The sequence below is a fragment of the Kluyveromyces marxianus genome, chromosome 2 (genome assembly GCF_001417885.1).
Source record: "Kluyveromyces marxianus DMKU3-1042 DNA, complete genome, chromosome 2".
NCBI classification, from domain to species: domain Eukaryota; kingdom Fungi; phylum Ascomycota; class Saccharomycetes; order Saccharomycetales; family Saccharomycetaceae; genus Kluyveromyces; species Kluyveromyces marxianus.
In genome coordinates, this window is record NC_036026.1 from 1161387 (window position 1) to 1183320 (window position 21934).

General features: G+C 42.3%; 13 protein-coding genes and 1 non-coding gene across 14 annotated transcripts; 8 read left to right on the forward strand and 6 right to left on the reverse strand.

Moving 5' to 3' along the window:
• Positions 1 to 184: 184 nt before the first annotated feature.
• On the reverse strand, positions 185 to 1042 carry KLMA_20557 (uncharacterized protein; the record flags this gene model as incomplete). The annotated part of the gene is made up of 1 exon (XM_022818188.1): positions 185 to 1042. One exon carries the CDS (start codon positions 1040 to 1042, stop codon positions 185 to 187), a length of 858 nt encoding a protein of 285 aa, XP_022674880.1.
• A 986-nt stretch (positions 1043 to 2028) lies between these two features.
• On the forward strand, positions 2029 to 3022 carry RPL27A (60S ribosomal protein eL27; the record flags this gene model as incomplete). Its single annotated transcript, XM_022818189.1, has 2 exons — positions 2029 to 2059; positions 2643 to 3022. 2 exons carry the CDS (start codon positions 2029 to 2031, stop codon positions 3020 to 3022), a joined length of 411 nt encoding a protein of 136 aa, XP_022674881.1.
• A 317-nt stretch (positions 3023 to 3339) lies between these two features.
• Positions 3340 to 4674, forward strand: DIA4 (putative serine--tRNA ligase DIA4; the record flags this gene model as incomplete). Its single annotated transcript, XM_022818190.1, has 1 exon — positions 3340 to 4674. One exon carries the CDS (start codon positions 3340 to 3342, stop codon positions 4672 to 4674), a length of 1335 nt encoding a protein of 444 aa, XP_022674882.1.
• A 394-nt stretch (positions 4675 to 5068) lies between these two features.
• VPS29 (retromer subunit VPS29) lies at positions 5069 to 5890 on the forward strand (the record flags this gene model as incomplete). Its single annotated transcript, XM_022818191.1, has 1 exon — positions 5069 to 5890. One exon carries the CDS (start codon positions 5069 to 5071, stop codon positions 5888 to 5890), a length of 822 nt encoding a protein of 273 aa, XP_022674883.1.
• A 558-nt stretch (positions 5891 to 6448) lies between these two features.
• Positions 6449 to 7138, reverse strand: ARD1 (peptide alpha-N-acetyltransferase complex A subunit ARD1; the record flags this gene model as incomplete). The annotated part of the gene is made up of 1 exon (XM_022818192.1): positions 6449 to 7138. One exon carries the CDS (start codon positions 7136 to 7138, stop codon positions 6449 to 6451), a length of 690 nt encoding a protein of 229 aa, XP_022674884.1.
• Positions 7139 to 7396: 258 nt separating this feature from the next.
• Positions 7397 to 8134, forward strand: TRS31 (TRAPP subunit TRS31; the record flags this gene model as incomplete). Its single annotated transcript, XM_022818193.1, has 1 exon — positions 7397 to 8134. The coding sequence occupies one exon, from the start codon at positions 7397 to 7399 to the stop codon at positions 8132 to 8134; it is 738 nt and encodes a 245-aa protein (XP_022674885.1).
• Positions 8135 to 9246: 1112 nt separating this feature from the next.
• ELG1 (Elg1p) lies at positions 9247 to 11586 on the forward strand (the record flags this gene model as incomplete). Its single annotated transcript, XM_022818194.1, has 1 exon — positions 9247 to 11586. One exon carries the CDS (start codon positions 9247 to 9249, stop codon positions 11584 to 11586), a length of 2340 nt encoding a protein of 779 aa, XP_022674886.1.
• A 93-nt stretch (positions 11587 to 11679) lies between these two features.
• On the reverse strand, positions 11680 to 12669 carry SPT3 (transcriptional regulator SPT3; the record flags this gene model as incomplete). Its single annotated transcript, XM_022818195.1, has 1 exon — positions 11680 to 12669. The coding sequence occupies one exon, from the start codon at positions 12667 to 12669 to the stop codon at positions 11680 to 11682; it is 990 nt and encodes a 329-aa protein (XP_022674887.1).
• A 237-nt stretch (positions 12670 to 12906) lies between these two features.
• Positions 12907 to 13845, forward strand: THI80 (thiamine diphosphokinase; the record flags this gene model as incomplete). The annotated part of the gene is made up of 1 exon (XM_022818197.1): positions 12907 to 13845. The coding sequence occupies one exon, from the start codon at positions 12907 to 12909 to the stop codon at positions 13843 to 13845; it is 939 nt and encodes a 312-aa protein (XP_022674888.1).
• Positions 13846 to 14102: 257 nt separating this feature from the next.
• KLMA_20567 (uncharacterized protein) lies at positions 14103 to 14216 on the forward strand (the record flags this gene model as incomplete). The annotated part of the gene is made up of 1 exon (XM_022818198.1): positions 14103 to 14216. The coding sequence occupies one exon, from the start codon at positions 14103 to 14105 to the stop codon at positions 14214 to 14216; it is 114 nt and encodes a 37-aa protein (XP_022674889.1).
• A 162-nt stretch (positions 14217 to 14378) lies between these two features.
• Positions 14379 to 15335, reverse strand: LSC1 (succinate--CoA ligase (GDP-forming) subunit alpha; the record flags this gene model as incomplete). The annotated part of the gene is made up of 1 exon (XM_022818199.1): positions 14379 to 15335. One exon carries the CDS (start codon positions 15333 to 15335, stop codon positions 14379 to 14381), a length of 957 nt encoding a protein of 318 aa, XP_022674890.1.
• Positions 15336 to 16714: 1379 nt separating this feature from the next.
• ARP8 (Arp8p) lies at positions 16715 to 19093 on the forward strand (the record flags this gene model as incomplete). Its single annotated transcript, XM_022818200.1, has 1 exon — positions 16715 to 19093. The coding sequence occupies one exon, from the start codon at positions 16715 to 16717 to the stop codon at positions 19091 to 19093; it is 2379 nt and encodes a 792-aa protein (XP_022674891.1).
• On the reverse strand, positions 17537 to 17626 carry KLMA_R218. The gene has a single exon. It is a non-coding gene; the product is annotated as a tRNA-Leu (tRNA).
• A 175-nt stretch (positions 19094 to 19268) lies between the features above and the next one.
• SFL1 (Sfl1p) lies at positions 19269 to 21596 on the reverse strand (the record flags this gene model as incomplete). The annotated part of the gene is made up of 1 exon (XM_022818201.1): positions 19269 to 21596. The coding sequence occupies one exon, from the start codon at positions 21594 to 21596 to the stop codon at positions 19269 to 19271; it is 2328 nt and encodes a 775-aa protein (XP_022674892.1).
• Between the last annotated feature and the right edge of the window lie 338 nt (positions 21597 to 21934).

Here is a 21934-nt window from a genome sequence, read left to right on the forward strand (position 1 = left end):
ATTCAGTAGCGAGACGAAGCGAATAAACAATTGTTTATATTGTATTTGCTTTCATGTTTTCCGATTTGTATTTGTATATCATTAATAATAAATACTACATGAAATTCTTTCTACATAGCGAGGAAGCAAAACTTCTTTGCGAATTAACACCTGTCGTCACACGCTGTGGTATGCACATATCACACTACTCTTCGAAATCAGAGTTATTATTTGGGATGCTTTCGAAAGCAGATACAGGCCTCGGTTCATTTAATGATATTACCCTTCTGCTTTTATCGTTGAATTTCTCATTCATGTATTTGTTTCGAAGCAGACTTGCAGTTCGCGATGTGCTATTAGATGGAATGGACGACGTATTTGCAAAGTTGGTCATAGAGAGCGTTACAGAGTCCTGAACAGCTTTATAACGCGTAAGTAGATCCTCTTGTAACTGGGATTGCATTTCTTTTGCTCGGCTCCGTAGTTCTTCGAACTTCAATTGCCTGTGTTGAAGTTTAACTTCCAATTCTGTCAGCTGTTTCTCTTTCTCTATTACTCGAGCATCAAGAGACTCCAAATGTCCGTATTTGGATTCTAATTCATCAATTTTCTGCTCCAATTCCTTGATTCTTCCAGATTGCATGGATTCTTTTAGCTCCACCGATTGCTCTGCTATTATTCTTGACAACACAGACTCCACATCGCGATTTTTATCCATCTGTTCTTGTTGCTGAACACTGAGCTTCTCCAAAAGTTGATGCAATTCCTTGACATCTTGGGATGAGAGCAAGAGGCTCTGTAAATGCTTGTTATTGTTCGAACTTCTCGACACTAGATTCTCCAATTCCATCTGCGTCTGTCTTACCTGATCATCAACGGCATCTACCCGTTCTCGTATACTCTTGTTCACATCATGCAACTTCTTCAACGTTATTGAGATCTCACTGATATCATTATCAGACATGGAGTACAAACCGCCACCAACCAAGTCTTCGTCAACTGCATCCTTGTTCCTGATCTTCGGCTGTGGAACAATCCTTACACTGTTTTTCCCTCCAGTCATGTCCTATATGAATTATGCCAGTCCACTTCGGTCCTCCCTTTATTCTCACCCCACGATCCACAAGTTAGGTAATCTATTAACGAGCTTGGGTACCTAAATGCGCTACTGAGGCAATTCTACTTCAGAATCACCAATCTTGGCTAATCGCTCTCTAACATGTAAATACATAACATACGTGCGATTATGTTGACGTTATACAATAATATAGTATTGGAAATCAGAATACGTGTGCCTCAATGAACGGTTCGTTCTTTCTGATGATCACGTGGATGTTAACTTTTTTTTATTTTTATTTTTATTGAATTTTCTTACGTAAACAAAAAACAGATCAGGACTGTTCCAAACAAGTAACCCACACACCACGAATAAAGAAACACAGACAATTACCGGCCACTTCAATATGCCAAATACGGCAATACGTCTAGAATGTTTCACTTTCAAAGAATTGGCGATGTGGCATTTGCTACAGAGACATTGCCACTGCGGTACGGGTGTGACTAGGTCTCCAAACTGTCAGAGCTTAGACCGGCCTCGGACAGGGACACTGTGACGTACGTAGACTGAGACTGGGGAACGAACAGAGCCACCGTCGACTTCCTGCGCTGTGTGTGGGTTTGCTGGTTCTAGTGTTGGTGCTGACGCTCGTTCCAGTGCCTCTCCCTCGCACTCCCTTCGCTTGGAGGCCATCGTCAGTCTAGCTCTGTCCCTCTAGGGAGACTGGACGGAACTTCTCAGCCTAGCGGACAGACTCTGTTTCGTCTCTCTGGAGGGGAGGTTCCTTCCAGACCGTTGCAGCTCCCTCGAGCTTCTGGTCCTAGCTTTGTTTCGTTGATACCCAGAGGATCGGTGATGGTTCAATGTCTGAATTTGTATGTTTCTTCAATAATAGAGGTAAAAGGTATCAACTTTTCAATATTAAGTAGTACTAGTAATTAAAGAGCTTATAGAGGAATACTTGAAAGCAAAGCACACAAGATCAATCAAAAATGGCTAAGTTCTTGAAAGCTGGTAAAGTTGGTACGTATACCTATTTCTAACGATAAAACGGGTGGGAAAGGACCAGTGGAATTCGAGTTTGGGAAGAAGACGAGAAGATGAATATGAAACACCATGAGCGAGAGAAAAACACACTTAACTATATATGCAAAGAGAAAGACCATCATAAGAGGGAATACAGCACATAAGTGAATGATATTGAACTTTTGAGAGTGGCAATACTCGTCGTCGAATAATAGTGCAAATGGTTACTTCAGATTCTGTTGAAAAATTACACAAATGGGAAACCAGAACTGATATGGATACTACGATGGATCGCATCTCTAGGCTAACCGAGGATACCACATCGTACATGGGAAACAGTGAATCCAGCCGAATAACAATGTGTGCATCTCGTCTCTTCAAGGTTATTTGAACGTCCTTTTATAATCCTGATGGCATTATAATGCGTTACTATTTCAAAACTCCTTTCTCAACTAGATTCCACGAATTCTAGCTCACCTTGCGAAACGGTAACAACTAGGTTGTTTATCGCCGTTTAATGTCAAAACCATGATCTAATTTTACTAACAATACAATTTACTCGTTAAATTTTTTTCTACAGCTGTTGTTGTCCGTGGTCGTTACGCCGGTAAGAAGGTCGTGATCGTTAAGCCACACGACGAAGGTACCAAGTCTCACCCATTCGGTCATGCTTTGGTTGCCGGTATTGAAAGATACCCATTGAAGGTTACCAAGAGACAAGGTGCTAAGAAGGTTGCTAAGAGAACCAAGATCAAGCCTTTCATCAAGGTCATCAACTACAACCACTTGCTACCAACCAGATACACTTTGGATGTTGAAGCTTTCAAGAGCGTCGTCTCTACCGAAACTTTCGAAGAACCATCTCAAAGAGAGGAAGCTAAGAAGGTTATCAAGAAGGCCTTTGAAGAAAGACACCAAGCTGGTAAGAACCAATGGTTCTTCACTAAGTTGAACTTCTAAGCTAAATAGCTGCATGTAAACCTAATTAGTCAATTTTCAACCATATATTTCATTTGTACTCTGCAAGTTCCCTTAGTCAGTTTCAGATACTAAAACCTTCCAGATGTCTCTAGCCGTTCTCCCTGTTTGTCTAACTTATACAATTATATCTTTACATGAACATCAATTTAAGATTATTTGAAGGAAACCAAACCTATTTTGAAAGACAAGAGATAAAAAGGACCAGAAACCAATTAATAACTAGGCTGCACATAGAATCTCAGAGGGGTTTTGAACTATAGGCGTATTGCATCGGGCGATTACAGTCGAAAAGAACAATGATTAGTAAACGTTTACTTCATTGTACCGGAATTCTCAATGCTGTAAGAAAGCCTGCATTCAATATCAAATCAATTATTAACAAACTTGATGAATACACTGACTCGATCAACTCTAGGGAATTGGTGAATGGAGAACAACTAAGTAGTAGTTTGAAAGAAATTCCACAACTCTATGGAGAGCTTAAGGAGATCGACTATAAGATATCTCACATCCAACAAACTCGTAAAGGTATTGAACAGCAAGTAAAACAAGACAAGTCCACGGCTAAGGAATATGGTCTTGAGCTCAAATCCTTAAAGAAACAATACCAAGATCTAGTAGATGCACAAAGACGCATTAAAGATGTGGTTACCGAAACTTGCGGTTCTCTTCCCAACTTAATGCATCCTACCGTGCCAAAAACCGGAAGCCCTATCATTGATCAGTGGATCAATAAGAAAGACAAATACATTGCAGATGAGTCCCGCGAGCACTTAAATATAATGGTAAGGAAAGAAATGATAGACTTTCAAACAGCTTCAAATGTTACGGGGTCTTCTTGGTACTACCTTTGCAACGATGGGGCGTTATTGGAACAAGCATTAGTACGGTACGCAACAGATAAAGCACGTAAATGTGGATTCCGTGTAGTAATTCCACCAAGTGTGGTGCGTAACGAGGTTATAGATGCATGTGGCTTTAGACCAAGAGATATGAATGACGAGCAGCAAATATACCGTTTAGAAAATACTGATCTAGGCTTAACGGCAACAGCCGAAATTGCATTGGCCGGAATGGGATTAAACTCTACCCTTGATCTTTCCCAGGGACCAAAAAAGCTCTGTGGTGTCAATAGGGCTTACAGAGCAGAAGCTGGTGCCCGTGGTAAGGATACTAAAGGTCTTTATCGTGTGCACGAATTTACTAAAGTTGAATTGTTCGTATGGTCCAAGCCTGACGAAAGTGACAAGATCCTAGAAGATCTCAAGCAATTCCAAATCGACATAGTCAAGGATCTAAATCTAAGTGCGCAAGTACTCAACATGCCTTCAAACGATCTTGGATCACCGGCTTACAAAAAATATGATATCGAAGCTTGGATGCCCGGTAGAGGCTCATTTGGTGAAATCACAAGTACTTCGAATTGTACCGACTTCCAAAGCAGAAGAATGCAGACAAGATTCAGAAACGAACAGGGGGAATTAGAGTATGTTCATACTCTAAACGGAACTGCAATTGCCGTTCCTAGGGTCATCTTAGCCTTAGTAGAAAACCATTACGATTCAACCACGGATAAGATTGCCATTCCTCCAGCCTTACAGCCATACATGAACAACGTTGCATATATATAGTAAAATACTCACACCTACATCACAAACTACCTGTAAATAAAGAAATACCACAACCTTTTTATTGGATATATGATTGCTGATCATTAATCACATGACCTCTTTATACTTTTGTTTCGAGAGGCCAAAATGTATATCGAAAAGGCCTGCCTTTTCTCAGACATTATAATAAAGATGTAGCGATTTGAATTATATGTACATTTTAGATATACAAAAGGGGACAAAGCATCATAAGAGAAAAAGAAGACACCAAGGTAACACCATGTTATTACTTGCACTTAGCGATGCTCACATACCTGAGCGAGAAATTGTATGTGGAAACTACGCGACTTTCCATCTGTACAACGCGTTCCGTTCGAATTACTAACCATTATGTTTTCGTATTTTCTAATAGGATATGCCATTGAAGTTTAAGAAGCTTCTCAGTGTACCCAATAAAATCCAACAGGTCGCCTTACTTGGGAACTGTAACAAGTCAGCATCTTTCCTTAAGTTCGTTAATAGTATATCGGAAAACCTAGTTCTAGTTAGGGGTGAATTCGACACACCCACTATTCCTACTAGTAAGAATCCAGCTGAAGAGATACCGTTGAACACAGTAATAGTACAGGGGTCATTCCGAATTGGATTATGCAATGGCTACACGTTGGTACCCAAGAACGATCCGCTGTCGCTATTGACATTAGCAAGACAATTGGACGTCGATATTCTCCTGTGGGGAGGGACACACAACGTAGAAGCATATACTCTAGAAGGGAAATTCTTTATTAATCCTGGTTCATGCACAGGTGCATTCAGTACCGATTGGGTTCAAGAAGGAATAGAAGAAAACTACAAGGCCGGCGACAATAATGAGGAACACACTGCCACTGAACCCAAAACAGAGACACAGGAAGACAATGATCAAGAAGCCAAAGAGAGCGTAAATGGCGAAGCTGTAGCGAAAGGTTCAGCTGAAGATGAAGAAAAAGACCAGCCGACAAAACAATCAGAACAGCCCGCCGCAGGTGATCAAGAACCTCCTAAAACTTCCAATGGAGAAGGGCATGCAGAGGAAGATGACTCCAGCGACGAAGAATTCGATGACATTGACATTAACGGTGGAGGTATCCCAAGTTTCTGCCTACTGGACATACAGGACATCACCTGCATACTATACATTTACACGTACGTTGACAACGAGGTGAAGGTCGACAAGGTCGTGTACAAGAAAGACTGAGAGACCGGAGCCAAGACCTAAGAACCGTATGCTATCGTCTATCTACCATACAGAGATCATCGTGCCCTAACTCAGACAGGCATCAAAGAACGTATATACCGTATATAACGATTTGATTAAATGTCTGTAATATAAAAAGACGAGCAAAGAGAACCATTTCCTTCCCTTCTTTCTCTACAAAAAAATTTAAAATGCTATTGTAAAGGCTTATTTTGTATTATGTATTTTTTCCTAAGAGGTCAAGGAAGTATTTTCCTTAATCTCATACTTAGTGATGACTCTGAGTGCATTTGGCTCGAGACTTAGACCCTTGGCGCGGACTTTGTCGGTGTGGAAAGACTCAAGCTACCTAACTTATTTTGTCTGAATATATGAGAAGTAAATTCCAAGTAAATGTTACAAAAAATCTTAGTTTCTAAAAGACTAATCCATCTCTTGATCTTTGTAAATTTGAATATGGAAATGATGGACCTGGTCCCATTCATTTTTTCATTACCTTTAAATCTCGATAATTCCTATTATTGTTTTTATTTTATTGTACTATTATCTATTGCTAGTTTATACAGATGCTTGCTGAATAGCCTCTGAGGCTATGTCTGCTAGTAGATCGGACTTGAGATCGTCTTCTTCTTGGGCGTTTTGGAACGAGCTGGGCAGGAGCTGGTCTAACTCCAAACGTTTCTCCATGGCGTATGCGTCTTCTCCATCTTGGTAGTAACTGGATTCAACACTGAGCATCTCGAATGCTAGTGTGTCTCTGTATAAATGCAATGCAGCTCTGTTCGATTGTCTCACGTGCAAAGAAACGAACTTTGCCTTGTGCACTTCACACAAAGCAAAGAGCGCCTGTCTCATCAATTTCTCAGCAAGTCCCATTCTTCTGTAAGTTCTCATCACACTGAGGGATGTGATATGACCGTTAGGCTCGGTTTCCTTGGAGTCTGCATCATCATTCATCTTGGCCAAAACGTATCCGACCAATTTCTCGCCCGAATGCGCAATGTAAGATGGGTCTAGCTTGGGTTCCTGAGGCAAAGGCAGCGACTTAACATCCTCTTCGTCTTCCACCAGCGTATCCATCACATCATCTACATCATCTGTAGTAGTAGCCACAAACGAAGCTTCGGGCCATGAAAGAATGTGGTACATGTAATATTTCAACATGTAGTTCTCTGGAAGATTATGCAAGTTTGCGTTTTGCATAGCGAGAATATCGTCTATCGTAGCATGTCTAATGGTAATTGGCATTATGTACGTGTGCTATCTGCTGCTGGATTGTGATACCGGTTGCCCTTAGACTCTGTTCCTTCGAGATGATCTTTCGTTACTTGCTCTGCTGACTAGTATGAAAGAATTTCAGTATGAACATCTTCCTATACTAAAAATTATTTCTTGTACAATCTTACATGAAAACGTATACACATATATATATGATTTGGGGGGAGAGAAAGGACAGAGCCAGAGCCACTGGACCGCAATATCACCCACTACATTATTAATTGACATATGGCTGACCAAATAATAAACCCAAGTACCACACATACTGCAAAACCAGCTGGTCAAGGTTACGATTATACAATGGGACCTACCCAAACTCTCCCAAACATACCAAGTCCGTTCAATACGGGAGCATCGACGGTACCGAACTCGTCCATATACGATGAATCCCTTATCGCAAAGGATAAACAAGTATCCCTCTCCGCATATTCATTTCTCTTCCAATCAATGGTGCAATACGAGCGCGAATCGTCTAAAAATGTTCACGATATCGAACGCAAATTAAACGGCTTGGGCTACAAGATCGGAACGCGACTCACTGAACTCCTCAATTTCAGGGATTCGGTCCCCAATAAACCGGCACACACAAACATGGACTCTGTTGCCAATTCCATTTCCAGCATGAAACGTCGTCATATCAAGATCCTCGAGACTTTGCAGTATATTCATCTCACCGTCTGGCAATACCTCTTTTCGAGACCCAGTAACGACTTGGTCAAATCATCGGAACGTGACAACGAATACATGATTATCGACAACGAGCCTGTCATTTCCCAGTTTATCAACCAGCCTGCTGTCCAATGTGAATCCTTTACCTGCGGCATCATAGAGGGCTTTCTCGATATGGCTGGATTTCCATGTCACGTGACATCACATACCGTTGAAGAAGCGGGCTTTACAAACAGAACCATCTACCTGATACAATTCGACAATGCTGTTGTGGAAAGAGAGACACTAAGGCAGTGATGATACCTACTGGGAGGTCAACAGGGCGGCGCAGAGCGCGCAAACGGGCAATATCACAGGGATCTGAGGGCGAGGTGGTTCCTCTAAGGGCAAAACCAACGAATATCCGGAAAAGGAGCGGGTTTGACAAGAATATCAGGTTCTTAGGCGACACCAACTCTGTAGGCGGCAGCCGGGTGGATAAGTACATGAAACAGAATGAAGGGAACAAGAACGTGGTGTTCGCGAGCGACCATGTTTCCATTCGCCTAGGCGATGCTGAGCAAGAACAGGGGTCCGAACAAGAACCAGATTTAAATCAACAGCGGCTAATTATAACTTCTCCAAACACCTCGCTGCAGATCTCAGATTTCGATGTTCCACCAGAGTCCACGTCTACGCCATTACCATCACCAGATAAGCAGCTCAGCTCGCTCTCTGACCGGAGCGAGGGAAGCAAGGCGTATCCAATGTACCATTCGACTAACTACCGTTGGAATCGCGAATTATACGATGGAGCTGACGTTATTGGCCAGCGTATGTATTCCCCGGTGAAAAGCACCGTGAGGTATCACGAACCAGCCCCTGGAAAGTACAATGACAAGCCTAACGGAAAATCTTATTCGAGTGACGATGTCCAGTACGACTCCTCGGCTGCTAATGCCACTTACTATGGCAGTGAATCTACAAGTTAACTAATTAATGTATATGTACCCTAACTATCCCGCTAACCCCATAATTATTATTCCAAAGAAGCCTCCTATTATTAGTAAATCTGTACTTCAACCTAAGAATGAATATCCGTCCTGACCAATTGTCTTAAGTGGCATAGGCGTTCGAGTTTTGCTCTCTTCCTTTCTATCAATCATGATATTCTTTTCTCGTTCTGAAATATATATAATGAATTGACGCGAAAAACGTCTCTTCTACAATTAAGGCTTTAGATGAGAAGACTTGAAGAGGGAAAAAGATGTAAAAGAGAGCAACAAGAATCTATATAGCGCCAGTTGCCCATACAATAGGATATTGTGATATCAGGGATTTGGGGTTGGCTTGAAATTTGCGGCTAATAGTGCACAGCTGACGTCTACGTCTGGAATTAGAATCACTAAAAGAGCAGAACACAGACAGTAATGAGTAAAAGAGAAGGGCTGCTGATAACCAACATTCTGAATGGGTATAGACGTCAGGATAAAGCATTAGAGCCAGATCGGGAGCCAGAAACAGAACGGGAACCTGACTCTACCATTGATGACATAGCTATTGACCCAGCATTAACGGATGATGTTGAGGAAGTACCGTCATCGCCCTTACGCGATTTTGACGAACAACCAATAGCGGTCTCTTCTCAGATCAGCGAGACTATTGAAACAAACCCTAAGAAGAGAGTAAATCTAAAAACACTATTATCAGGATACTCGAAGAAACCGAAACAAGAGTCAAAGCAAGAGCCAAAGCAGAGATCTACACAACAAGAACAATATACACGCAGCGGTGTAAGCGACATAATAGTGGTGGAAGAATCACCGGTCAAATCCAAATCGAATGTTCATGTAATATCGGATTCTGTAGACTCAAATTCAAATTTAACGGCTGCTAAAAACTCAAATATTGCTTCATTCTTAAATATGGAGAGAGGGACAGCGCAGAAACGTAGCAAAATTTCAAAGCAGAAGGAGGCTCCGGCGCGTTTCCCAAAAATACAGCACACCCCTAGATACCATTTTGAAGATTATAGGCCTTTACAATTGCAGAGGAAAAAAACTCTAAAGAATGAAACAAAATGGAGCTTTGATGAATCGGAATATGTATCATTTTTCAATGCCACCAAGGATCATGAACTCCCAGCAGATTCTGATATGTTCGAGCCTATATCATATTTGGACGATACAACGAATACGCAATTATGGACATCTCTCTTTAAGCCAAAGACCCTAGAGGATGTTTTGATAGACGCTGATACGAAATTTAACGTCAAACAATGGTTTGATAAAGCATTTGAACTTCTTACTAAAAAAACTGATAGATCAGCATTGTACAGCCGCAAAATAGAAGCAGAATTGGACAATTTCATTGTGGATAATTCTTTCTTAGGGTCAGATGATGATAGTACAGTTACTCCATTTATACCTCTCATTATTTTGTATGGAGACGTGGGTAAAAACACCTTAGTTGATGTCATAATGACGGAAAATGATGCTCAAGTGTTTGAGATTAATTGCTCCATGAATAGAGCTAAAAAAGATATATATGAAATGTTGCATGACTTTGCAACAACGAAATATGTCAAGGATACCCGCTCCAAGGGAATAATTCTTTTCGATGACGTGGATGTGCTCCTGACAGAATCAGATAAATTCTTTTGGAATTCAGTACATGCTACTTTACTGGTTTCCAGAAGGCCAGTTGCAATTACATGCAGAGATTACAGATTCATACCTTCAAATCTATTAGAAATAGCTGAGGAACAAAATTCGATATTTAACATTAAAACCTCCTCTAAGAAACAAGTTAAAAATTACCTACGGAGATGCCTACAGCAAAAAGGTATAGAAGTCGACAACAATACACTAAACTTGGTGATTAAGCGAAACAATTTCGATATTAGGAAATGCTTAATGGATTTACAATGGATTTGTACGAAACCGGGGGCACCTATAGTTCGAGAACATAATGAATTAATTCAAAAGGAAAATAGCGGAAATGAAACGAACGACATAAAGAACATTACGGATGCATACTCGAGATTGGAACTTACCTCTAGTTATGATTTCATAGTAAGCAACATAGAAGGGAAGTCCTTCTTGAAAGGAGAAAGAGATCCAACACTAAATTACGCAAAGCATCAATTTGAAAGTGATCAGGATACTATTTATGACATAATATGGGACTTTGCTGAGTACCTTTGGGACCCTAATCATAATAATCTCTTGCCATGGGAAAAGCAAGTGTATTCATCAATTCAGGAGAAAAGTAGGCAACTATTAGAAATGAAAGGAATAGAAGATGATACCAGTTCTGTATCTCAAGACAGACTCTCTATGTGCATGGAAGAAATGTTCAAATTTTTAAGGACTAGAGTTAACACCTTCCCGCAAGGAAATATTCTAAATATGGTTGGGACCACAAGAAGCTCAAGAAGAAAAACTGCAAAACTCAAAGACTATAGACTCAAGTCTGAAGATGAAGATGATAGTTTCGATTATGAGTCCATGAAAATGGCCCAAAGGGAGTTCCATGCCACGCATAAGTCGAAAGATATCGGATCATTATATCTTCCCACAGTTTATCAGATTGCATATAATGAATCTGAGATTAAAAGGAAGAACATTTCATTGTTCAACAGGCTTAAAGAGCACCATGGGCCAGATTGTAATGCGAATGACATAATCAACGAAATGGTAACCAAAAGACTTATATTAGCGGCATACTATAAAGGATCTCCGCAGCCCTTTATAGATGCATATATATAGATGCATATACATTTTTTATATATAGACACTAGCATGGGATAGTAAGAAAGTGCCAAATAAACAACCCAATAAAAATTTTCCCCGTTTATCGGTTCACATAATAACCGTTCTGCTTGTGAGTCTGCCACCTTTGTAATTGGACAAAGCTCTGTATTTCATGTTAACAGTTTGCAAAACACGCCAAGCCTCTTCGATATGTTCAGGTTTCAAAGGGTTTACAACGTTATCTGGGCCATCGAATAGCCTTTTCTTCCTTCTGTTAACACCAACGCTATATTCTTGTAGTTGTGACTGTGTCTTCATGCTTCGTATTCTTTCGTACCTTGTTTTGATCTTTAAAGCCGTTTCAGTGATGGCACAGACAATTTCAAAGGTCAAGAACCCGAGAATATCAATAACATCATCGTGCGGCTTACTGTCGATTAATTGTGAAATACCAGACCAATCTTTAAATCTCTTTGACTTTCTAAAGGTGAAACTGGCTTGACGACAGTCCGACCAATGTACGTATTCTTCTTTTGTCATACCTCTTGTTCTGTCATCAGCCATTTTCAATCTTTTCAAAGTCGCTATATTGGCTTCTCTTTCGTCATCGTCCATGTCATCCTCATCTGCATTCTCTAAGGGCTGTTCGTTGAACATGAACTGTAATTCCCATGGAAGTTTGATACTGGACTTTTTCACCTTCATGTTAACCCCAGCCCCATCTTTGTCCTTTTTTGCGGCATCATCATCATCTATTCCTGCACCTCCAGACCCTTCTGCTCCCCCGGCACCAGCGGCAGCTGCTTGCTGCGCGTCTTGGTCCTTCGCATTCTTTCTAAGATCCTTCCAAGACAAATACGTACGCAATCTGTTCACCTTGGCTTTATCGTGTCTGATCAAGAAAATCACATCTTCTGGGACAATACTCTTGCTTCCTCTACAATTCGCAGTTCTTGTAGCCTGAAGCAAGATCTCCACAACCTGGCCTCTAACAATATCTTCAATTAACGATGTTGTTTCCACTGGTGGCTCGTTATTTTCGCCGGAAACGAACATCATTTGTTGGATCTCAACACGGTACTTGTACTTATCAGACATTGTGACTCTACAATTACCCACCTGGCTACCTGGAAACTTGGTCTGGACGTTGGACCTCTAGGGGCTCTAACGACTGCCTTTCCTTTTCGTTTACTTTCCTCTGATTCGTCTGCCTGTATGTGCGTTATGCGGTGAAATGTTTAATTGTCAATTTGTTATAAATTTCAAAGGTTGTTCCCATAAAGGACTCATGTCATCTGATGAGTTAGAAAGAGAGAAAGACATAAGTAGAAATGAATGAATCGTTGGTTTAAAAGACATAACAGCACAAGCAACATGAGTCGGGTAATCGAGAATGCAGACCGCGAGGACATTAGAATTGAAGGGGATTACGATGGTACCATTGAATTAGACCAATGGTTCAATCCAAAGGCAGAACATAGCGTTTTATTAATTCTCAATCAGAAGATCGAGTTAGACCATTCGGTGTTTGAAAAGTTGTGGAATCGATATTCAGTGAAGGTGTGTGCTGATGGTGGTGCCAATAGGCTGTACGACTATTTTTGTGGCGACAATGGGGAGCGATACATGCCTGATGTGATTGCTGGTGATATGGATTCGATTAGGGAAGAGGTACGATTGTTCTATGAGACTCATGGGAAGACAGTAGTCATAGAACAAAAGACGCAATATTCTACGGATTTCAGCAAGAGTATCAATGCAGCTACACTAGTACTACTTGGGGTTGATTTAAATGCTGTTGAAATTGGGGGATACGATGGGGTGCACAAGTTGTATGAGCAAGCAGATAAGAGTAAGTTGACCAGTGTGCCGTTATTAATTTTGAATGGGATCGACGGACGGTTTGACCAGACGATCCACTCGATGGTGCAGTTCTATTCATTGCAGAAACACGATCCGTATTACAAGGTATGTTTCTTGACGACTAGTGATATGATCATTCTAATACCGTCTTCAGAGAAGGGGTACTGGATCAAGGTGAATAAGATGCGGCCGATGATTGGTAATTGTGGGTTGTTGCCGTTGGCTGGGCCTACGAACATCAAGAGGACTCGTGGATTGAAGTGGGATGTAGAGAATTGGTGTTCTAGCATTGCGGAGGGCCAAGTGAGCAGCAGCAATAGGTTTGTTGGCGACAGTTGTTGTATTGCGTGCGACGTTCCCATAGTGATGAACATTGAGTTGAGATGGAACAAAATCATTGTAGAGTTGTGATGATGATGATGCAGTTAGTAATGGTACTGGTGCTAAGAAACTCAAAGTATAATTTTGGAGAGCCTTTACTGTTTGTGTGTATACATGTATCTGAAGTGAAATAAAAATGTGTTTTGTATATATATAGAAGAATATCATCTCTAGTGAGATCAATTGAAGAAGTCGCCGGCTTTCTCTGGATTGTGTATCGTCAACATCATTATTGGAGCTTGAGGGGGGTTAAGGGAATGTGCGTGTGCGTGTGCGTGTGCGGGTGCATGTGCATGTGCACTTTATATATATGGGAGGTGTATGCACGTCCTTTTTTTTATGGTGATGGTGGTGGTTATGGTGGATGTCTAATGGATGTCCAATGGATGGACAAGTATTAATGTTATTATTTTAGAATATAGAGAAAAGATAGGTGGAAGGGGGTGGTGGAAATGGATAGTAGTAAGTCACCCACGCACGCGCGGAGATGTTATAACAAAAAAAAAAAGAGAAGAGATATACTCTTACTCTTTTTTTTTTGTTTTACCTTCTTGAAATATAATTCAGAATTGTTCCAATAGAGCCTTACCCAAGTGACCTGGGGATTCGACGACGGCGACGTTAGCGGCTCTCAAAGCCTTCTTCTTGGATTCGGCGTCGGTACCGGAACCTTCGACGATGGCACCGGAGTGACCCATTCTGACACCCTTCATTTGGCCGGCGACGGTACCAGCGATGAAGGAGGCGACAGGCAAAGGCTTTTCTCTGGTCAAGTTGTAGGCCTTCAAGTATTCAGCGGCCTCTATTTCAGCGGTACCACCGATTTCACCCAACAAAATGATACCCTCTGTTTGTGGGTCGTTCATGAACAAAGTTAGGGCGTCGATGAAGTCAGTACCTGGGAAGGCATCACCACCGATACCGATGACCAAGGATTGACCCAAGTCGGTGATGGTAGTTTGTTGGACGGCTTCGTAGGTCAAGGTACCGGACTTTGAGACGATACCGATTTTACCTGGCTTGAAGATACTGGTTGGCTGGATACCGATTCTGACTCTTGCGGTTGGGGAGATGATACCTGGACAGTTTGGACCGACCAAACGGGTCTTGTCCTGGGACTTCAACATTTCAGCGATGTATAGCATGTCGTGTTGAGGGATACCTTCGGTGATAGCGACGGCTAGTGGAATTTCGGCTTCGATGGCTTCTCTGATGGCTGGGGCAGCGATTGGTGGAGGCACAAAGATACCTGAGGCGGTAGCGCCGGTTTGCTTGACAGCTTCAGCGACGCTGGCGAAAACCGGTTGTCCCAAATGAGTTTGGCCTGCCTTCTTTGGGTTGGTACCACCAACGACGTTGGTGCCGTATTCCTGCGATATCTTGGCGTGGAAAGTGGCTTGTTTACCGGTGAAACCCTGGAAAATGACCTTGGTGTCCTTGGACAATAGCAAGTTCTTGATGGTGCTGTCGTATGGGGTAGCTTCTCTGGAGAAGAAACGGCGACCGATTGTGCGTAACATTGTTCTATGGGAGGGGTGTTTGTCTATATATGTGGGTGAATGGTATTGTTTGTCAAAAAAGACTATTAACAATTATGTATGTATGAAACAGCAACTGCAATGCGGGTGCCAATAAGACAATGCGCCAGGCCAAGCTCGTGCAATTCGCTAGTGGGTTTGTTCCAATCAGATCTTAGCTCTTCCCTTTATATATATTGGAAAAACGAAACCTGGGAAAAGTGAAAAATTTGGAAAAAACCATGCGACAGAGAGGCCATAGGCCATAGGCCTATACATAGGCCTATACATAGGGAATGCCCAGGCATCGCCTGGGCATCATCTCTGGCCCTTACGCCCCCCCCCCCCCCAGGTATTAATTGAGCTGGGCACTTCTGCCTCTGGGGGAATCACACACACCCTGGCACGGTGGTGGAACGACAATTGGCCATGGCCCATGGGCCATGGCCATCGCCATTGAGCCCGATGGCATCCCATCCCATCCCATCCCATCCCACATCGAATGCCATCGCTCTAGCACACTGCAATCCACACAACACCGTACGATACCCAACGCCAAAGATACACACTGCAAACCGTACGCTGTACAGGGCAAGCAAGGCACACGGCGCACCGTGCACCCTACGTAATCACCTCCGAGGCCGCACTGGTCACGTGGACACCATCACTATCACTATATACATGCTTTATACACTCTATACACACGATGCGTCTTGTGTTTCCTCTCTTGGTACTACTACTACTACTGCCTTTCGCTGTGAAAGTGCGTATATCGTCGGTGAAGGCAGTGTGGAGGGTGCAGTGGGAGGGCTATGCAGTCGGGGCAAGCGTGTGTGTGTGTGTGTGTATGGGGAAGGGGTGGTGCAGGGGTGTGGGAAAAGCAAAGGGGGAGGGAAATTCGTGGGGGAGGGTGGGACGGAGAAGGGTGCGTAGCGGGCGGGAAAGAGGGAGAATTTTCACGGGTTGCGAAACGGGATGGCTTTTGTGCGCGGGGTTACCCGGGGGAGGGGCCTTTCTCCCTTTCTCTTTCTCTTTTCTTACCCGGACGTGGTCGGGTAATACTACGTGGCCGGGTAATACAATGAACCTGGAACATACGGTTACCCTGTCCAAGCAATCAAGTCAGTTTTTCTGTGGGGTTACCCGTGCTCCCCCGGGTAACACACCGAAAACAAAAAAAAAAATACATACATCTGGCCCTTCCCTTCACATCACGACAAGGCTGGCTGGCTCTATACATTATATATACTTACTTACTGCCTGCACCAAACCCATCCTTTAAACTTTTAGATTTGGTTTGGTTTGGTGGAGCACTGGAGTATACATCATATAATATACCCTTCCTGGAACAGATAGAAGAGTTAGTGCTTCCCAGGACAACCATGACCATGGACAGCGACCACAATGAACTCGAGTCCCCGTCCAAGGAACCCTCCAAAGAACCAGTCATTGGCTCAGACGGCAAAGTATCCAAAGATATACCCTCCAAAAAGGTCCCACAGCACTTGCTAGAAAAACGTAGGCTAGGCAGAATCAAAGCTGCTGAAGAGTTCGCCAAAAAACTAAAGATTATCGGTATAGAAAGACACGAAAACGAACACATTGCCCAGCCAATCACCCTCAAACCAGTGTCGGTGATCAACCAGAAAAACTACTCGTCAAACTACTTGAAGAACGATGACCAGATCTTTTACATGAGAGAGCGGAAACACTTGAGACAGCAGGGCCAAAGCAATGGACCATCCACCACTACTACTACGACCGCCGCTGGCACCGGTACGGCCACAGAAGAAGGCACGCCCGCCCTCGAAAACGACGAAAACATGGACGCCGAAGACGACGAACTAGACTGCATCATCATCCACCCAGGTTCCTCATACATCAAAATTGGGCCCAATTACGATATCTTCCCGCAACAGATCCCAAACCTCGTCGCAGTACCAACCCGCAACGGCTCAGTGCCTCCAAGACAGGAAGACGTCTCCGAAAACGAAGCGTTCCAGCAACTCAAAAACAACATCCAATTCGATTTCAAAGAGAGAATGAGATACTACAAGAGACGTATCATGCCCAACTCCAACGAACAAGCAGCAACTTTCAACGCAAAATCTGAACCCGAACTCGTACCAGACCTCAACGATTTCGGAAGAATCGACTGGATCAAAGACCAATCAAAATCTTACTACGGACACGACGCAATGAAATGCTTGCCCTCAGACTTCAAACTAAGATCTCCCTTCATCAATGGCTCCTTCAACTTAAACGAAAGAAACTACGCCTCATTCCAAGAAATCCTATCCGATGTAGAACAACTCATCATCCAGGCCTTGGCAGCAGAAAAAATCGGAATCCAGAAATCACAGTTCTCAAACTACAGAGTAGTACTCATAATACCAGACTTGTTCGATAAAAAATTCGTCGAATCGATGATCCAACTCTTGCTAGTGGAACTCAATTTCCAATCAGTCGCCCTCATCCAGGAATCTTTAGCCTCTTGCTACGGTGCCGGCTTGTCGAACTCAACTTGTGTTATTGATATCGGTGCCAAGCAAACAAAAGTCGCTTGCGTGGACGATGGTGTCGTGGTACGTAACTCCTCGCTAAGGCTCAACTACGGTGGTGATGACATCACTAGATTGTTTGCCCATATGCTACTCCAAAATAGGTTTCCTTATCCGGAATGGAACCTCAACGAACCAAACGGGTGGATGCTGGCGGAATCTTTGAAAAAACAATGCATTACTTTCCAGGATGCAGATATTGCTGTGCAATTGTATTCTTTCATAAAAAGAGACCCTTACGCTAGGAAATATACACAGTCGCACAAGTACGAATTTAAACTCTTCGACGAGGTTATGTGCGCTCCGATGGGTATCTTTTTCCCAGAAATTTTCGAAGTTATCAAACCAAAAGAACATGAGCCAAATGAATATGTTATCAACCAGTGCCCAAGGTCAAGAGACATATACACTTTCAAACCCAACGATACTAAGTCCTTAACTCAAATGCTATGCTTGCAAGAACCAAACAAGTGGTACTCAAATCTTTCAAGAGACATCGATATCGTACAAAAATTGCTAAACCTTGACGCAGACGATGTAAATGATGCAAACGATAGCCAAGATGAAGAAAACGGTAATGAGCCACAAATAAAGGAAAACGTCGAAGATATAAACCATAGACAGTACAACAATCTAGCAATGCCTTTGGAAAAGGCTATCATCGAATCAATTACCAATGCCTCTATGTTGCTAGGAGATAACATGTCAAAATTGAATGTGTTCTACTCAAACATTTTGATTGTCGGTGGTTCCTCGAAAATACCTGCTTTGGACTTCATACTAACAGATAGGATTAATATTTGGAGACCAAAACTTTTGAGCATATCTGCTTTAAGCACATTGATGGAAAAAATCGGTGAAGTAATAAAAACATACGAAACAGAAAACAAAGCAGATTTAGAATCCGAGGATCCTCAGGCAGCAATAGCTTACAAAAAGAAACTATCCAAATTGATAAAAGCAGAGATAGAAGCATATTGGGATTCTTTGCAGACTCTCCATGGAGATGAAGATTTACTACCAATCAATATTTTACCACCACCACATGATATGGATCCCTCCATGTTAACTTGGAAAGGTGGATCAGTTTTCAGCAAAATTAAGCTACTAGAAGAACTCAATATCACAAAGCAAGACTGGAATATGCTGGGCAACAGAATACTTCAGTACAAATGCATCTTCGAGTACTTTGACCACTAAAATAGTCTAAACTGCAGGGTCTGAATGACGAGCTTGTAATATAATATAACATCATAAAATATAATATAATTTATATATATATATATATATCAAAATCTTATAAGTCTTGATAAAAATGTATTTCTAGTTACATACTTCGAAAGCTTTCGTTCATTTATTTAGCACTATTACTCTATTAGGTTCTGGAATCATGACTCAGTAAAGAATGCAGCCCTGATGTGCTATTAGTATGGGATTGTGTTTGCAATTGCGTTTGTTTTTGATTTGATGGAGAGTACTGTGAGCCATTACTTGACTGCGCACCCTGAGATGTGTTTTGCCCTTGAGGTTGGGATTGAACTGGCGTCATTGAGTGTGCACTCTGGAAAGTTTGATTTGCATATTGAGGCATGACCTGTGGCAACTGTGTTGAAGATGCATGCTGTGACCCCAATCCATTCGGCGTTGAATCGCCTGAAAGTTCTATATAAGGAGCTTTAGCTGGAATTGGTTTTATTATGTTCACAGGAGTCTGGGGACCATTGGTTATGAAATTGTTCTGAGTTTCAATTGCCAACCCATATTCTGACGGTGCCGAGCTATGTCCGGAAACAGAATTAATGGGGGTAGTAGAATACAGTTGTGACGCGCGATAGTTAGAAACGGGCACAGTTCCATACGGATAGTATGGTTTATAGGAAATTACATTAGGTGGTGCAGAACTTTGACTCCCATTATGCGCTTGTTGCTGGGGTGGCACCGATTGTTGCTGTTGCTGTTGCTGTTGATGCTGTATATTATGACCGGATGTGTGGTGATGTTGCTGCTGCGGTGCAGGCGCTAAAGGATCCATCAACACACTCATATGCCTCTTTTTGGAAGAACTGGAAGATGATTTTCTTCTTTCGAAGGGATTCATCATTAAATTAACATGCTGATCAGCTATACTAGACCTGGCACTTGTTTGGAAAGGCTGTTGTGTCATCATTTGCCCTTGAGGAACAGTACCATTATTGTTGTAAGAATTGTATTGGGCCTGTAACAAATTTACCGAAGAAGTAGGGGCAGAACCGCTATTGTGATGAGACATGGATGCGAAGGAAGATTGTTGCTGCTTTAGGTCCATAACTGATATAGAATTTTGCACTGTTTCGTGAAATTTCTGGAACCTTGAGTATATCGCTTCTCTAAACTTGTTAATCTCAGCTAAGCTAGAAGGATGTTGTTGCTGATCGTTTGAACTAGAGTCCTTTGAAACTTTAGTACGAGGAGATAAAATAGATCCTTTTCTAGCGATTTTATCTAGCGGAGTATGAGGTCTCGGAACATTCTTTGGTTGTTCACTGGTTTCCTCGCCTGTAGAAGACGTAGATGTCGATGTTGTTACATTTGTACTTGTTGGATTTGTCGATGCAGCCATTTTTTCCATTAATGTCTTTTGTAGTAAGTCTAACATTTTTATCATATCTAGGTTAGTGGCTCTTAGTTCTTCAACGGCCAGCTCGTACCTATGTTGGAGATCTATATTCTCATTCCTTAGTCCATTTATTGATTGGTTAAGTTCATGCACTTTCATGTCAATGGGTTGTGATTTGAACTGATTATGAGGTTGATTTACGTATTCGGCTGGGGGTACCAAACCAACTGGGTAATTAACTCCTACTGGATAAGAGGTTGGTGGGCCCTGTATATTGTTGAACACTGGGGTCGGAATTGCATTCATTGCTTCTGCAGATGTATAAGAATGTGATCTATTTGAAGGAGGAGGATAATCCGCCCAACTTGCAGAATCGTGGGACCCTCCTGTTCCAACGTTCATTGAACCACCTGATGTTGCTATGCTAGACAGGACACCTGATGGCCCTGTATTAGATGCTACACTTGAGCCACTATTTTTCCGATTTCCTGAGATGTGGTACTTGGAAGATCTTCTCTTGATGGCTTTCAAGGACTCCTTGTCACCTTTCCGGAAATAACCCGAAGAATGTTTAAATTCCCACAGATTAATGGTTGAATCTTCAGGGTCTTCGGAGCTATTTGAGCCGCCTGTAGTAGCTGTGGTAACGTGCCAGTTGGATTTGTGGTCACTGACCTTTTGAAATCCATACATGTTCAACTGTCTCACAAAGGATGCGATGTTGGTATGCTTGAAATATGCAGAAAGGGCTTTTGAGAAACGCTCTGTGGGCCTGATCAAAAACGAGTCTTCAGCAGGGGACCACCATATCAAATCCTTCAAATCGTCGTCCTCGAGCATACTGTATAGTTTATGGATGAAATGTGGATTTTGCGGGGAGCTACCCGTAGTCGTTGTAGTATTTTGCTGCCCTTCCGTTTTCACCACCACTGTACTACTACTATTACTAACATTATTATTCGAGCCAGAACCTCCGGCCGACGACGCATTTTTGTGCTCGCCAGCAGGGTCTGTCCCCTTGGCAGACCCGCCTGCCGGATCACTAGACGGCTCCTCCGTCCTGTCACCTTCCTGGGAAGCACTCTTCTCTCTCTCAATTTCAGACATCGCACGACCCTAAACGCTTTTTAATTGGTGATTGATGATTGTTTGATTGATCTATCTATCAAAATATATCTATCCTTCGACTGATTCAAAGCCCAATAATCAAAAAAACACACACACACTACCTTCTTATCCCCTAATCAGATACACAATACCAATTGGCAAGACTCCAACAATCCGCCAATATACCACTGGCTGTCTCACCGAAATTCCTGTGCGTGAAACAGTGAAACACTTGGAAAAAAAAAAAGTATCCAATATATGGCTCCTAATCACCACTGCAAGAAAAATAAATCTAATAAATAAGCTTATTTCTCGCCTTTGAAACGACTAATACTGAC